Below are 14716 nucleotides of genomic sequence, written 5' to 3' on the forward strand. Positions count from 1 at the left end.
GGATGGCCGTGAGCAGTGAGGGAGAAAAGGGAGGGAGGTGGGTGGCTGGGGGAGTGACACAGCCAGCCAGACTGCAGGTGATGTGCCCCATGTGCCTGCCATCACTGCAGCTGCATATTAACGACACTGGGCCTTGTCTTCTCCTTGTCTCCAGTATCTACTCCAGCTGTGGATTTTCCTTCAGCAACCCCACCATCCCAAGGGTCCTACACCTTTTGAGTGCAGAGCCCACTGGCCACGGGCTGGGACAGTCCCCATGTGTGGCCAGGCTTTACGCCTTATCAACTCTACTCTTGGAATATTCCTGCAGCTCCTGTCTAGGTTGACTCCTCCACTGTTCCCCCTCTTTTGACCGCCGCATTTATGATGTTGGTGGTCTTTTGGTTGAAGTGCCCATCTCCTGCACCAGGCAGCTCCTCTGGGGATGCTGAGAGTTTCTTTCCCTTTGCTTCCTTCAGGCTGAACCATTTGTGTGTCTCCACCACCCAGCATAGTGCCTGGCACAGAGCAAAAGCTGAAGAAAGGAGGGTTGAACGCATACATGAATGAATGAATGGGTTCACCAATGCACGAGTTCCCTGAAAATTCTTCCAAGAGTGGCAGATATAAGATTGAGTAGTTATACTTAAAAGTTATTGAGAAGCTGGGGCACCTGGGTGGCTCAGTTGGTTAAGTGTCCAACTCTGGGTTTAGGCTCAGGTCATGATCTCAGTGTCGTGGGATCGAGCTCCATGTCAGGCTCCGCACTCAGCACGGAGTCTGCTTAAGACTCTCTCTCTCCCTTTCCCTCTGCCCCTCCCCACTGCTCTCTCTCTCTCTCTCTCTCTCTCTCTCAATCTCTCTCTAAAAATAAGTAAATAAATCTTTTTTTAAAAAGTTACTGAGAAGCTAACTTTCATGTGGCCCCCTGCAGGGCAAAGAGCCCCCCCCGCCACAGAGACAGATCAGGATCTGTGTGGCTGCACCCCTTCCCTGCTGAGTGACTGTGGACAAGTCTGAGCCTCAGCTGCCCATGATGGTGAGCAGCCGTTCCGAGTGAGACAGTGCTGTCTGTGAAGCCTGAAGCCATGCCCATTGGAGAGGAGAGTTATCACCTCCCACGGAGGGCAGCGTCAGCACCACTGGCCTGCCACCCTCGCCCGTCCCTACCTGTCCAGGGCATCCCTTGGCTCGCCTCGTCCTTCTTGCCCACAGTAACAGCCATAAGATTCGAATTCTTCTGGGCATCGGGATGTCAGGCAGAAGAGCATCTCTCCGAGCTGAGGCATCACCCACGCATTGTCCCTGCTTCCCAGGTACAAGAAGGTCAACCTGTCACAGGCTGATGAGAAACAGGGCTGTCAGGAGAGCAGGGACATCAGGACAGAGTTCACACCAGCAGGCAGCGATCCAGATGGGTACTGAACATCCGAGGAAACGCTGTGTCCTCGCCTCCCGTTGCCCTTCTTCTGGAAAAGCTGCTACGGGCTAGTCCCCCTGTCTGGCATCCCGTCTGGCATGAGTTGGCTTTCAGAGAGTTAGTCTTCCTTGCCAGGCTTCTACAGCTCTGCCCAGACTCCTGGTTAAATCCCCACTGAAGGGTGGGGGGCTGGTCAGGACCAGAGGTGCTCTTTGGCCACATGTGATTGCTGAGTAGAATGACTGTGTCCCACTGAGGCCCGGGCAGTGCCCAGCATCTGGGGGCATCCTGTCTGTCCTCCTAGACCTCCTGACTCCAGCAGCTTAGCACACTCTGCCTGGGTTGGCCTTCAGAGCCCTTGATTTTTCTTTCTCTGCCTCTGCCCCCCTTCACCCTCCTCTCCACCCTTGTCCCCGCCTTCTCTGCCTGCAACTTTGGCCAAGCCTGGCTACAGTCCACTGTGCAGACCCCATGATCACAGGTTCGGTGGCGGGGTTGGCAGGGGGGAACCAAGAAGCCAGGGGCCTTGTGAAGAGCTCCCAGCCCAGCCTCCCTCTCAAATGCTGCTTTCTCCATCACTCTGTAGTGCATGCTGCGGAGGGCTGGCCTGGTACTAACAAAGCCCTCCTCTGTGGCCATAGCTCCTTGCAGGTGCTGGGCCACTAGTGGGGCCCCTGGGAAGAGGAGAGAGAAGGGGGAGGGAGTGAAAGCCCAGGTGTTTCTTTCTTTCCAACAACCTGGTGTGCACGGTGCCAAGCTCTTCCCTTGGGGGCCAGTAAGAGGGATGGGAGCATTAGGCCAGTGGGCCCCTTTCCCCAGCTCAGCAGCTGAGTGGCCACAGGCAAGTCTGGTCCCCTCTGTGTCCCATGATCTCACCTGGCAAGGGGTGGTCCCCTGTAGTCGCACTGACATGAAGAGGTCACAGTATGGCCATGGCCTAAGGGCCTTTGTTACCAACCCATCCAGAGGATCTCAAGGCCGAGAGAGGACAGAGGTTTCTCTGCCTGCTCCCACTCACCTTTTCCAGTTGTCTCCTCCAGGCCATTTTTGATGGATGACGCAGTTAAGCCCAAAGATTTTAAACCAGCGGGGCCCATGGTTTCTCCTTTTGTCGAGACAGCAATCTCTGCAGATCCTGAAAATGCACAACATAATGGCTCATATTCAATAAGCAGTTCAGGAAGAGGTTTGCAGATGGACACACGATCAAGCCCAAATGCAGATATTTCAGAAGAACAAAGTGTTAGGATAGCATCCTTAATCTGGGCTTGCAGATCCACAGATGCACATGAGAATTTCCAAATACTCTGTGATACAGAGAAGGAAACAATCAACAAAACTATAAATGGTAGCCGATGGAATGGGAGAAGATATTTGCAAATGACATATCTGATAAAGGGCTAGTATCCAAAATCTATAAGGAACTTATCAAACTCAACACTCAAAAAAACAAATAATCCAGTTAAGAAATTGGGCAGAAGACATGAATAGACATTTTCCCAAAGAAGACATCCAGATGGCCAACAGACACATGAAAAAATGCTCAACATCACTCATCATGAGGGAAATACAAATCAAAACCACAATATCACCTCACACCTGTCAGAATGGCTAAAATTAACAAGGCAGGAAATAAGAGATGCTGGCAAGGATGCAGAGAAAGGGGAACCCTCTTGCACTGTTGGTGGGAATGCAAGCTGGTGCAGCCACTCTGGAAAACAGTATGGAGGTTCCTCAAAACATTAAAAACAGAACTACCCTATGACCCAGCAATTGCACTATCAAAGGATACAAAAATACAGACTCAAAGGGGTATATGCACCCCAACATTCACAGCAGCATTATCAACGGTAGCCAAACTCTGGAAAGAGCCTAAAGTCCATCAGTCCATCAGCTGATGAATGGATAAAGAAGATGTGGTATAAATACAATGGGATATTACTCAGCCACAAAAAAGAATGAAATCTTGCCATTTGCAATGATGTGGATGGAACTAGAGGGTATTATGTTAAGTGAAACAAGTCAGCCAGAGAAAGAAATATACCGTATGATTTCACTCATGTGGAATTTAAGAAACAAAACAGATGAACATAGGAGAAAGGAAAAGAAAGAAAAAGAAAGGAGAGGGGAGAAAACCATAGGAGACTCTTAACTACAGAGAAGAAAACAGGATTGATGGAAGGAGGTGGGTGGGGGGTGGGCTAGATGAGGGTTGGGTACTAAGGAGGGCACTTGTGATGAGCACTGGGTGTTATATGTAAGTAGTGAGTCACTGAATTCTCCTGAAACCAATATTACACATGCTAACTGACCAGAATTTAAATAAAAATTTGAAACAAAAATACATAAATGAAACATATTGTGCTAAAACATTAAGTAAGTAAATGGAACACAAATATAACAAACACATACTCTGTGATAACGTTACATCGGACAGGAGCCCATGATACACCAGCTGCGTGACATCTTGTGGCCAGGACTGTCCCAGCCTACGTCATATTTACTACCACGCTCCTGCCAAGCGGAGACCTAGCATGGTGTTCACAAGTGAAGAGATAAGAACGGTGGAGAAATGAAGCCAACTCCTGGTGCTCAGTAACGTAGGCAAGCACAACCCGCCTGGAACTCCTGGGAATCCTGGAAGACCTTCTCATCATAGTCTAAATTAAGTGCCAGGCCGTCCAGATCTCCTTTGGCTCTGTGTCGGTCCTGCCTGTTCTCCTGACCAGAGGCAGTGACACCTCCAACCCAGTCTGTTCCAGCCAAAGGGAGCTTTGGAGGCTCTGCCCCACCGTCTGCAGACCCAGAGCGCTGGGTGGAGCTTGGGCATCTCAGGGGCCCCCTGACTGGCAGTCTCTCCCCAGACCTGCCCATTATTGGTTTGCTTCATACATCTGGGCTTCCATGTCCTTGCTCAGTGCTCTATTCCCTGGGGGGTGGGAGCAGGGCTTTAGTGACCCTGTTGTACCCTCAGGCCTCTGGGTCTAACTAACATCATGCCCCACCCCCTCTCCAATCCCACAACAGAAACCCGTGAACCGGTTCATTTCCACCATGCTCCAGACTGCTGGGAGCTGACAGACTCTTTCCTTGACCAGACTTTAGACAGGCTCCTCTGGGCCTTCTTCTCAACCTGGCCTCAAACTTGGCCTATGAGAACTGCAAACTCGCGGCACAAACTATTTCATCAACGCCCCCACACTAGGAGACTTAGACCAAGCCCAGCCTGGTTTCCCTGGGATGACCCACCCTCCCACTTGCCCTTGACTTCCTGCCCAAGAAAGCTCAAGGCAGCCCAAAGAACTTACAGCTTGAGACCCACACTGACCCAACACCTGCCTTGCCTAGGTTTTCAGAAAACAGCCCCCTACCCCTGTTTTGGAATTTTCCCCTCCCCTGATTCTGCCGGACTTCTGGCTTGTTGTCCACCCTCCCGTTTTCCCTCTAAAAGGCCCAGTCACCTCCATACAGATCAGAGTTGAACATGGTTACCCACGAGTCTCTCTTCCCTGCTACGGAAACCTGAGTAAAATCTGTCTTTCCACCTTTAACAAACACCTGGCTCTGTTTCTTTTTGAGAAAACTCACCCAGTCAGTAGAGTGGAGTGGGAAGAACCACCAAGGAAATCTGAGTGTGCATTTTGGCTCAGCCACGTACTAGCTATGTGACCTTGGGCAGATCACTGGCCTCTCTCAGTCTTGATTTCCCCATTTATAAAACTATATTAATAATAACTGTTTTGGTGTTTGAATAATCCTTCTGGCTAAATGCCTAGCGAGGGGGAAAGAGTCAAGAGCAGCCATTAGGATCACTCAGTGAGTGTGAAGACACATCTGATCTGGGGTGAAGACTCCAGGCGGAAACCTCGACAAGCAGAGAGAGCCCCAGGAGTCCGTGTGTGCTCCTTGCTGAGTCTGAGTGTCCTTCTAGAAGCCCTCACCCTCTGAGCAAGAACTCTCCGGATTCTTGGTGCTAATCAAACGTGAGGCACCCTACCTCATCCCTTTAGATGAGGGCACGCAGCATTCATCACTCTTCCTGAATGGCCGCCCCATTTGGGAAACAGATTCCTCTTGCCCTTGCACCCCCAGCTGAGAAGGTCACTGGGCACCTGAGGGCAAAGTTGGCCCAAGTCTCAATGCCCTTAGCTCTGACACTGGTGACCCATCTCCATAAATTCGGTTAAGATACGGGAATTCTGTCCAGGCCTGGTCCAAACCTCCCAGAGTGAGAGGCCAGCCCAGCTCGGGTACAAAAAGCAGGACTTTCAATTTTCGTCAGAGAGGAGAAGGGGGAGAAATGAGCTACTGTGGGTTTTTTCTATTAACATGGTAGAGGTTTTTGTTCACTTGCTTTTAAATAATAGTAGGCCATGGGATACAAGTATGAGGGTAAGTTGTTTCGAATTTTCTCTAGGGCAATTTGGCAACATATGGATACATACGTATTGTATGGATACACACAATGATTACACCCTCAGTAATTCAATTTCTAGACATTTACTGTGACAAATTAATCAGAAGTGGTTGGGTATAAAGTGTATATCTATTATGGATAAGCACAAATGTTAGAAATAATTGGCTAAATGCATTATGATATTCCACACCAGAAACTACGGTACGGCCACCACTGAAAATCATGTTATAGAAAGATGTTTAATGTCAGGGAATATCATCTCATTTTTTAAGCGATACAGCTCAGACTACAAAGCCGTGGTGCCAAGTGATCTCAAATGCATTTTAATTACATTCATGGATCTGTTTGGGCAGGCAGGAGATGACAGAAGGGAGAGCCTTCAGATAGTAAAAGTGGCTATCTGTATAACATGGAAGTACTGGTGATTTAAATAGAAAACAAAACACAGTTTTCTATATTTTTCTAAATGTGTCTCTTTATCAGGTAGGGTTCCATTTCTTCCTACTAATGAATCTGCCTTTTAACTTCATTTGTCTACTTTGGGAGTGGGGGCAGCATAAAAGTAAATTACTCTCAATGATTCTTCCATGTTTTAGAACACACTTGAGCTCATAAACGTATAGGGACAGCCATTACCCACAGGTGGGAGGAGCCGAGTGTGCTTACCTGAAGAGGATGTGGTCCTAGTGGCTTCCGTGCCTTTCTGGTCTTGGACCGCTTCTGCCCACAACAGAAGAGAGACAGGGTGAGTGTTGACCCCAGCCTGTCCCACCTTGGTATCCGGAGCAGGTCCCATCCCATGGGCACAGGAGGCAACATTGCTCTGTGCCTCTTCACCTCCCAGGGGAGCTGGTGATGGCAGGATCACTGCTAAGCCAAAGAGACTGCCCTCCCCAGACACAGACGTGGTGGCAAAGGCAGCTGCTGCCTGCTGGGCTAGAAGCCGGTGCATCTTTGAAATACTTTAGGAAAGCAGACTTCTCTGGAGTTTAAACAAAAAAAAGTTTTTTTAATCACATATTTTTGAGCAAAGAGAAACAAGGCAGCAGAATTGTGGATTCTAGTTCCCTGCTCTGTGGCTCCCAAAAGACTGCTGAGCCCTGGTTCTTGGTAAAATGAGTTCGTTATTGCTTAACCATTATTAGGCTCCTACTATGCTGTAGACTGAATGTCTGTGTTTCCCCAAAATTCATGTGTTGAAACCTAATCCCCGGTGGGATGGTCTCGGGGGCCTTTGGAGGGTGATTAGGTCATGAGGGTAGAGCCTTCATGAATGGAATTCATGCCCTTATGAAAGAGCCCCCACAGAGCTCCCTGGCTCCTTCCACCATGTGGGGACACAGCAAGATGGTGGCTATCTATGAACCAGGAAGTGGGCCTCACCCAACTTGACCATGCTGGTGTCTTGAGCTTGGACTTCCAGCCTCTAGAAACCATGAGAGAGAAATTTTGTTGTTCACAGGTGACTCAGTCTGTGATATTTTGTTGTAGCCGCCAGAACGGACAAAGACATAACTACATGCCAGATACAGCATTAAAAAAGCGCTTGGTTTGTACCAACTCAACAACCACCTCGCCCTCACTCAGAGCTGAGAAAGGGGACACACAGAAAACACAGGTCACTTGTTCTAAGTCATGGAGCTAGGAAGTGGCAAAATGCAAACCTAGGGCTATAGGTGATAGTCCTAACCACTGAGCTGGGCTGCTACTTCTCTTCTGACTGTACCACAGAGAGCTAACGACGGTAACTCCAACAGGCTTGGGGAAGGAAGGACCTGCCTTAAATTCAATATGTCAAAGATCAAGATTATGATGGTATTCTGTGGAAATCGGGCTTAGAGGTTGACTGATGATGTGGACATACAAAAGTGCTCCAGCGAAGAGATAGAACGTCAAAGGTTCTAAACCGAGCAGATGGTTCTCTTCAAAGCAAAATGCTCGGGTTCAGAACTAACAGAATTCTATGCCCTATTACCCCAGGCAAACAACGGCCTCTTAGGGTGCCTCCTTTATCTGTCAAATGGGCCTCCTAGGACTAGGGGGAGAACTCAGAGGCTATATGGAAGGGCTTAGGAACACACCAGCCCACCAAGGTCCTCCCTGGTGTCCCTGCCTCTTAATCAAGGAATCCATTTGTTTATCTCTTCATTCTTAGTAATTGGTAAATGGTTATTATGAGTGATTTATGCTTATTAATAAAGAATCCATGGTTATTCATCACCACAGGCAAAGTAAATGGTTAGGTCACTTCTGATGACATCCTTGCCTAGATGTTTTCAGGTACGAGGCTGTTCCCCATAAGTCACTACCATATCATGGAGACAAAACCAGTCTTGCAGCCCGAGGATAGGCTCGAGACTAGTCCAGCTGGTCTCATGGTGGACCATCTGTAACTTTTAACCTCCCAGAGCCTCCGTGTCCTTCATCATCTGAAAAATAGGTCTACTGGTATTTCTTCCAAGCCTGTCGAAGAGTGGTCATCAGAACTGAACATGTGTATTGAGAAGGCATGTCTCCATTGGATTCCGTGCTGGGGTCCTATGGAGTCTGCCCTGCTTACTTGTCCTGGAGGGACTGGTCAGTGGGCAGCACTGGTCCCAGTAGCCACTGTGGAAAGAAACCACTCTACTTCAATTGTCCACCCAGCTCAGCACGTAAGCCAGGCAGGGATCCCCTGCAAACAAGACAGCTTTGGCACTGGGGGGCCCAGGAGAGAAAGCTCATGGCAGTCTGATCAGGAACATTAATTGACACATCGGTCCTAATTCAGTGACAAGGGGCCAGATTAGCGTCAGGCCTATGTTTGGGTGAAGAGACCTCTCTCTGGGAGAAAGGGCCATCATGTCCCCCCTTGCTGGAGCAAGTCCACGGGGGAGCGCAGCTTAAGAGGGAGTTCGGTCTAGCGGTAAAGACAGACGCGGTGGAGGCCTCAAGCCCCAGCCCTGCCACCCAGCTCCCAGTCTTGGACCATTTCTTTCTCCAAATCCATGTACCATCTCAGTGTGGAGGTTATGGAAATGATTTCACAGGGCTGTGAGAGCAAGAAATGAGATCATGTATTTTAAACAAGTTGTGCAGTGTCCTGCATGCGACTCGAGAGTGCATTGTTGTGTTTTACCACCACACCAGAATTCCTGAAGAAGATGCTGGTCCAGAATCTTCCCATGTTCTCTCTCATTTAATCCCCTGCCACCCTGAAGGACAGGTGTAACCATCCCTTTCCAGGGGTTGGTACACCATGGCCTAGACCTCAAGCTGTTTTTGTAAATGAAGCTTCAGATGAACACAGGCACACCCCCAGTAATGGATTGTGTATGGCTGTTGTCTCACTACAATGGCAGATTTGGGTCATTGTGACGGAGACTGTATGGCCCACAAAGCCCCAAATTTTTACTCTCTGGCCCAGTACAGAAAAAAAAAAAAATTGCCAATCCCTGCTGTCCGAAATGAAGAAATTGAAGCTTTGAGAGGTCGAACCATGCTTCCAGAGTCCTGCAGCTGAAAAGTGGGAGAGCCAGGATTCCGTCCCAAAGCTGCCTGAGTCCAAAACATAATTGTTTCATTCCACCATGGTGAGAACAATCCCGAGCCCTATACCTTTTTCCTTCGTAACTGGTGTTTGTGCCTGCATTCAGGCTGCCTCCTTTTCTGGAGGGCATTTGTGGGCACTGCTAGGTCATGGGTGTGAGTGCATGTGTGTTGGGGGATAAATTTGTCCTCAGTTTAGGATGGAAGCGGCCCCTGTCAGTCCTGCTGGGAATGGTTGCTGTGTGGGCAGCGCGCGTGGTGAAGCTTTGGCTTGGAGTAGGTGTCATTTCTTCTTTTTTCTAGACCTGGTGTCCAAGGCACAGGCTGTCTGGGAGCTGTCAGGGATGCGATGCCCTTGGACATGGAGGACAGCCAGGAAGGAGATGCACCAAGAGCATCTGCTTCTCTTCTCATAGCAGGAGCCAAGGAGAGCGATAACACACTTTTGGGGAGGTGGTTGTGTAGAGGGATCTCCCTGAGGCATAAGGTTGCCAAATTTGGCAAATAAAAATACAGGATGCCTGGTTAAATTTAGATTTCACATGAACAACCAATCACCTTTTAGTATAAGTATATCCCATGCAAATTCTGGGACATACTTATACTAAAAAAAGTATTTGTTGTTCATTGAAAAGCAACTTCAGATGGTTGAGGGTGAATGTCCTGCATCTGACAATTCTACTGAAGTGGGAGTAGGGGTGTGGGACAAAGCAGAGCATAGACGGGAGATATTGGGGGGGGTCAAGAGAAACTGAGATTGGCTCTGGAATGATCTTGGGGCAGTTTCAATGCAAACCTGGGCAAGGGGCATTTTAGGGAAGCTAATTCCAGCTAGTAGGCGGATGGTACGATCAAAACGTGGGTATCTGGATTACACACTGGCCCCCTTGTGCTCACCTTCTCCTGAAAGGGCCATTGCACTGGTGTCTGTGGGCTCCATGGGGACCACTGAAAAAGAAAGCTCCCAAATCAGTGACTGATGGAACCGAGTGTCTAAACCAAGTACCACGAGTCCCAAAGGACAAGCTGGGACTGCTGGACCAAGGGAGGAAGGGAGCTGTGAGCAGTGTTGCCAGAAAAGGGCTGCTGGTTCTGTCTTAGGCTTCCCTTGCCCCTCGTACATCTCCTGGAGCTCAGGCTGCCCAGCAGGACCCTGGCTCAGGAGGGACTCCAGCCAGTTCTGGCTTCTGGTCGGGGAGGTGACACTAGCAGACCCAGGCTGTGGCAACGAAAGGTCTGCAGACCCCGAGGGTTTGTGGCTGTGGAACAGGACATCCCTACCTGGAAAGACCTCTGTTCCAAAGGGAACCAGATGGCGCAGAAAAAAGAGCGCCAGACTCAGAAGATACATAGAGGTAGGGCACACACACACACTCCTACTCACACATGTACACATTCCCACAGCCCTGTGCGCATGCACACTCATGCATGTGGATGCACTGGTATCAGCTTCTTAACAAAGGCTGCAGCACTGGGAAGGAGACCCCAGCCCCAGGGAAGGAGGGGTGCTCTGCCAACGTGCACCTGGAACTTTCCGTTGGGACTGAGAGATCGTGTGAACACTGGTGAACAAGGAGTAACAGGCAGAAGCTGAACTCTCGCATGATCACTTGCTTATTTCAGTAGACAGATATTAAGAGCCCACCGTCTTAAAAGGAGGCACACAGAAAACAGCCTCCCCTTCAAGAAGACTCCATCTGGGTCCAGGCTGCCCTCTCTGCCGTAGGTTCTGGAAGATAGAGGAGGGAGGCAGCTGGTCTGCTCCCGGGCGACCTCAATGGCCAGGAGCTCATCCAGCTGAGAGAGGCCTTTCTCTGTCATATCACTAGACCTGGTCCCGGTCACACCTCAAACCAGGGCCCTGACCATAGAGCAAGAAAGAAAGAATTGGGGTCTACCTCTTAACTGGATTAAATGCTCGTCTGTCCACGTAACAAAGAACAGTGTTTGCAGGAGGGCCATTTGCTATTGGATGTGTGAACTGGGTTTATCCAGAAGTAATGGTGTCCCCCGGCCAGAGAAAGGCCGAGATCTAGCCAGTGCCGTGGGTCACTCCAGCAGGCCCCGCAGAGGGGGTGCTCCCTCTGTAGTCTGGCTCCCATGGTCCAAGTAAAAGCAGCTTCCCTGGTAGACCTTACCTCTGGGCAGAAGCGTCGTCAGCTCTTCTGTGCTGGTTGTCTCTGCAAAGAGACACATTGGAAAGCCTGTTTAGAGCAGCGGGTCGGGGGACTGTCAGAAGGTGCTGGACTGGCTTCTGAAGAAACAGCAACTACTGCTCCCATAGCAGCTCCCGCCCCAGATGGTCAGCCCCACCGCTGATGTGGGAACCGGTTCTTCCCACCTGGAGGCTGAGCCAGACAGAAGGAAGTGTCCAGATGGTTCAGGGAAGAGTTGATCCTGGACTGAGCCAAGCATTCTATGGCAGCCTTGTTGCAGGTACACAGCAGGTACTCACAAGGGTCCCCGGACTCTGTGCACAGAGCAAGGGCAAAGCAGATTGGAAAATCTCATTTGGAATCCCGAGAGGTGATGCAAGCTCCCAAACCGGCCCCAATCTGCCCACCGAGGCCCCACTCTTCCTGCAGGCGTCCTCCTGTTATCCACCTTGGCTCCGTGAGCTGCAGCTGCAGAGTGCCCAACCTGGGAGTGGCGCCCGCTCCATTTCTCACAGCCACATCCGACCCTTCGGGCCATCCTATTGGCTCTACTTTTGACCTGTGTAGAGTGTGACCACATGCCGCCACCTCCACGCCACCAGCCCGGGCTAAGCCCCCATCAGCTCGTGCCTGAGTTACGTCAGTGGCCTTCCCGCCCTGCTCCTGTCCACTCTCATGGAGGAGCCAGAACAAGGTGTTCAGGACTCAGGGCAAGCCATGTCTTTTTTGGGGTTCAGCACCCTGCAATGATTTCCCAATCAATGGAAAAGCTGCTGTTCCTGTTCTCTTTCCTCCCTCATCACCCCTTTCTGACTGACTGGCCTGTCTCCCAAGCAAGCCGGACACCTTGAGCCTGGGGGTGCATGCACCTCCCAGATAGCTGCCGGCTTGCTTCTCCCCCATGCCTCAGTCTTTGCTCTGCAGGCATCTCCTCGGGGAGGCTTCCCTGCCCAGCCCTCCCTATGCCTTTCCCCTGCTTTATTTCCCTCCATGGCACTTGTCACTGTTTAACGTACTCTAGCACTTTGATATTTTCTGGCAGCCAGGAGGAGATTTCAGAAGGTCAGGATATCCCCAATATCTAGACGATTGTCTTGCACTTGGTGTAGGCGCTCAGTATGCATCTGCTGGATGGATGGATGGATGGATGGATGGATGGATGGATGGATGGATGGATGGTGCTTTTCCTGTCCACCGTGTAGTGATTTATGCCCATGCATCTCCTCACCTCTTTCCCGATGCGCCATACTTCAGCCAGTCCTTGCTACCTGGTCTTTGGGGTCAGTTGAACCTGGGCTCAAACCCTGACTCTACCACTCAGCAGCTTATGTGACTTTGGGCAAGTTATTTAATTTCTCTGAGCTTCCCTGTCCTTATCTGAAAACTGGGAATAGTGACCTCATCTCATAAGATTGTTGGGACAATTATATCTGCTGGGTATAAAGCCTATGGCACATAGTAGGTGCTCATAAAGGGCGGCTCTCATAGAGTACCCCCAAGGTGCCATGCACCTCTTCTCTCTGTGCCTTTGTCTCTTCTAATTCTTCTGCCAGGATTGCCCAGAGACACGAGACAAAATCCCTGGTGAGTAAGGTGGAGAGCTGAGATTTGCATCAACATGTCTGATTCCTACAAACAGCAGCAACCACAAACCTAATTCATCCATCCCTGCCTCTCTTCCACTTCAACCCTGACTTCTTCACATAGGCCAGTCCCTGTGTAAACTGTTTTACACTTAGCACTGTTTCCATTTAACAAGTGTAGCACTGTTTTACTCTGAAGCCTTGTTTAATTTTTATGACAAATCTCTGAAGCAGGTTTTCTCCTCCCCATGTAGAGGTTGCCACTTGTTGAGTAACTGCTCCCGTATCACACAATGTATCAGTAGAAAACCACCTGCCTCCCCAGGCTCCCAGGGTTGCTACAGTTATAAAACTTTAAATCAAATAACCTGCCTATCAATTATTCTTTCATTTCAAAAAGCATTTATTGTGCATGTACTCCTTGCAAGGTACAGATGCCAGAGATCTAGCCCTCGTGGGGCTTGGAGTATAGGTGATGATGTCCGCAATGGTGGTGATGATGAGGGGGTACCCTTGGAGTCCTGGGTCTGGTCCAGGCCTGGGATTCTTTGTTTTTTTTTTAAGATTTTATTTATTTATTTGACAGAGAGAGACACAGCGAGAGAGGGAACACAAGCAGGGGGAGTGGGAGAGGGAGAAGCAGGCTTCCCACCGAGCAGGGAGCCTGATATGGGGCTCGATCCCAGGACCTCAGGATCATGACCTGAGCCGAAGGCAGACGCTTAACGACTGAGCGCCAGGCCTGGGATTCTTGAACTGTCTGTCATTTCTCAGCCCAGGCCCCGGGGACACCTGGAGATGCTTACCACATGTGATCCTCTTGCTGACGCAGTTGACATCTGTGCTGAGCTTGGCAGGGTCTTGGAGACAGTCCATCTCAGCGGCCTCTTCATAGCACCTGCGGTGCTGGAAGCAGCAGCTGGGGCAGGCAGGGGAGGTCAAGGTGAGAGCATGGGGGAGGGTGAAGAGAGGGGAGTCTGTGATTGTTGTGTCTCTGGATGATTCCTGGCAGTGACCTGTTTCAAATAGTGCTCTCACGCATACACACACACACACACACACACACACACTATTTGAGTTATTTTACCTACACAGCAGGTGCTATTATTATGAGCATTTACACCCATGGGGACTGAGACTCATAGTGCTCAATAACTTGCCAAGGACAAAGTTGATCACAGAGCGAGGCTGACGCTAAAATGGGAGTCAGGAGGCTCTTGCAGTGCACACATGAGGTCAGTGGAGACCAGTGTAAAAGAGAAAAAATATACAGACAGGTGATGGCCTTGGACAAGCTACTAACTTTCTCAAATTACCTAACTCAAGAATTTTTGGAGATTCAAGAAAACATCTATATAGATCCTGCCCTGAGGTAGGCACTCAATAAATGATAGCAATTATTCTTTGAATCTGGTGTGCAGGTTCAAGGTGGAAATGACCAGTCCTCCAGGTGTTTGGAAATCCACACCCCCAACAACTGAACTGTGTACAGTCATAGAAATTGGGTGTGGCTCATTATTCTGCCAGTTTGGGGCCATCAGTAGTTTCATCATTCAGACACTGAATTACTGCTTCATTTCTTTGACTTCCAGGTTGACAAGGTATTCTAATAATTAGAGGAAGTGGTAAGGGA

General features: G+C 49.7%; 1 protein-coding gene across 1 annotated transcript in view; it reads right to left on the bottom strand.

Annotated features, from left to right (window-relative positions):
• Nucleotides 1-14716, bottom strand: part of OC90 (otoconin 90) — a 34503-nt gene that overhangs the window by 4176 nt on the left and 15611 nt on the right. Inside the window, exons 8-14 of the mRNA XM_027600017.2 lie at nt 13890-14002; nt 11686-11814; nt 11483-11524; nt 10242-10292; nt 6483-6536; nt 2418-2534; nt 1150-1321 (exon numbers count right to left, since the gene is read on the bottom strand). Coding sequence (XP_027455818.2) covers nt 1150-1321; nt 2418-2534; nt 6483-6536; nt 10242-10292; nt 11483-11524; nt 11686-11814; nt 13890-14002 — 678 coding nt within the window. The remainder of the gene's footprint in view (nt 1-1149; nt 1322-2417; nt 2535-6482; nt 6537-10241; nt 10293-11482; nt 11525-11685; nt 11815-13889; nt 14003-14716) is intronic.

Source organism: Zalophus californianus, chromosome 4, assembly GCF_009762305.2.
Source record: "Zalophus californianus isolate mZalCal1 chromosome 4, mZalCal1.pri.v2, whole genome shotgun sequence".
Classification (NCBI taxonomy): domain Eukaryota; kingdom Metazoa; phylum Chordata; class Mammalia; order Carnivora; family Otariidae; genus Zalophus; species Zalophus californianus.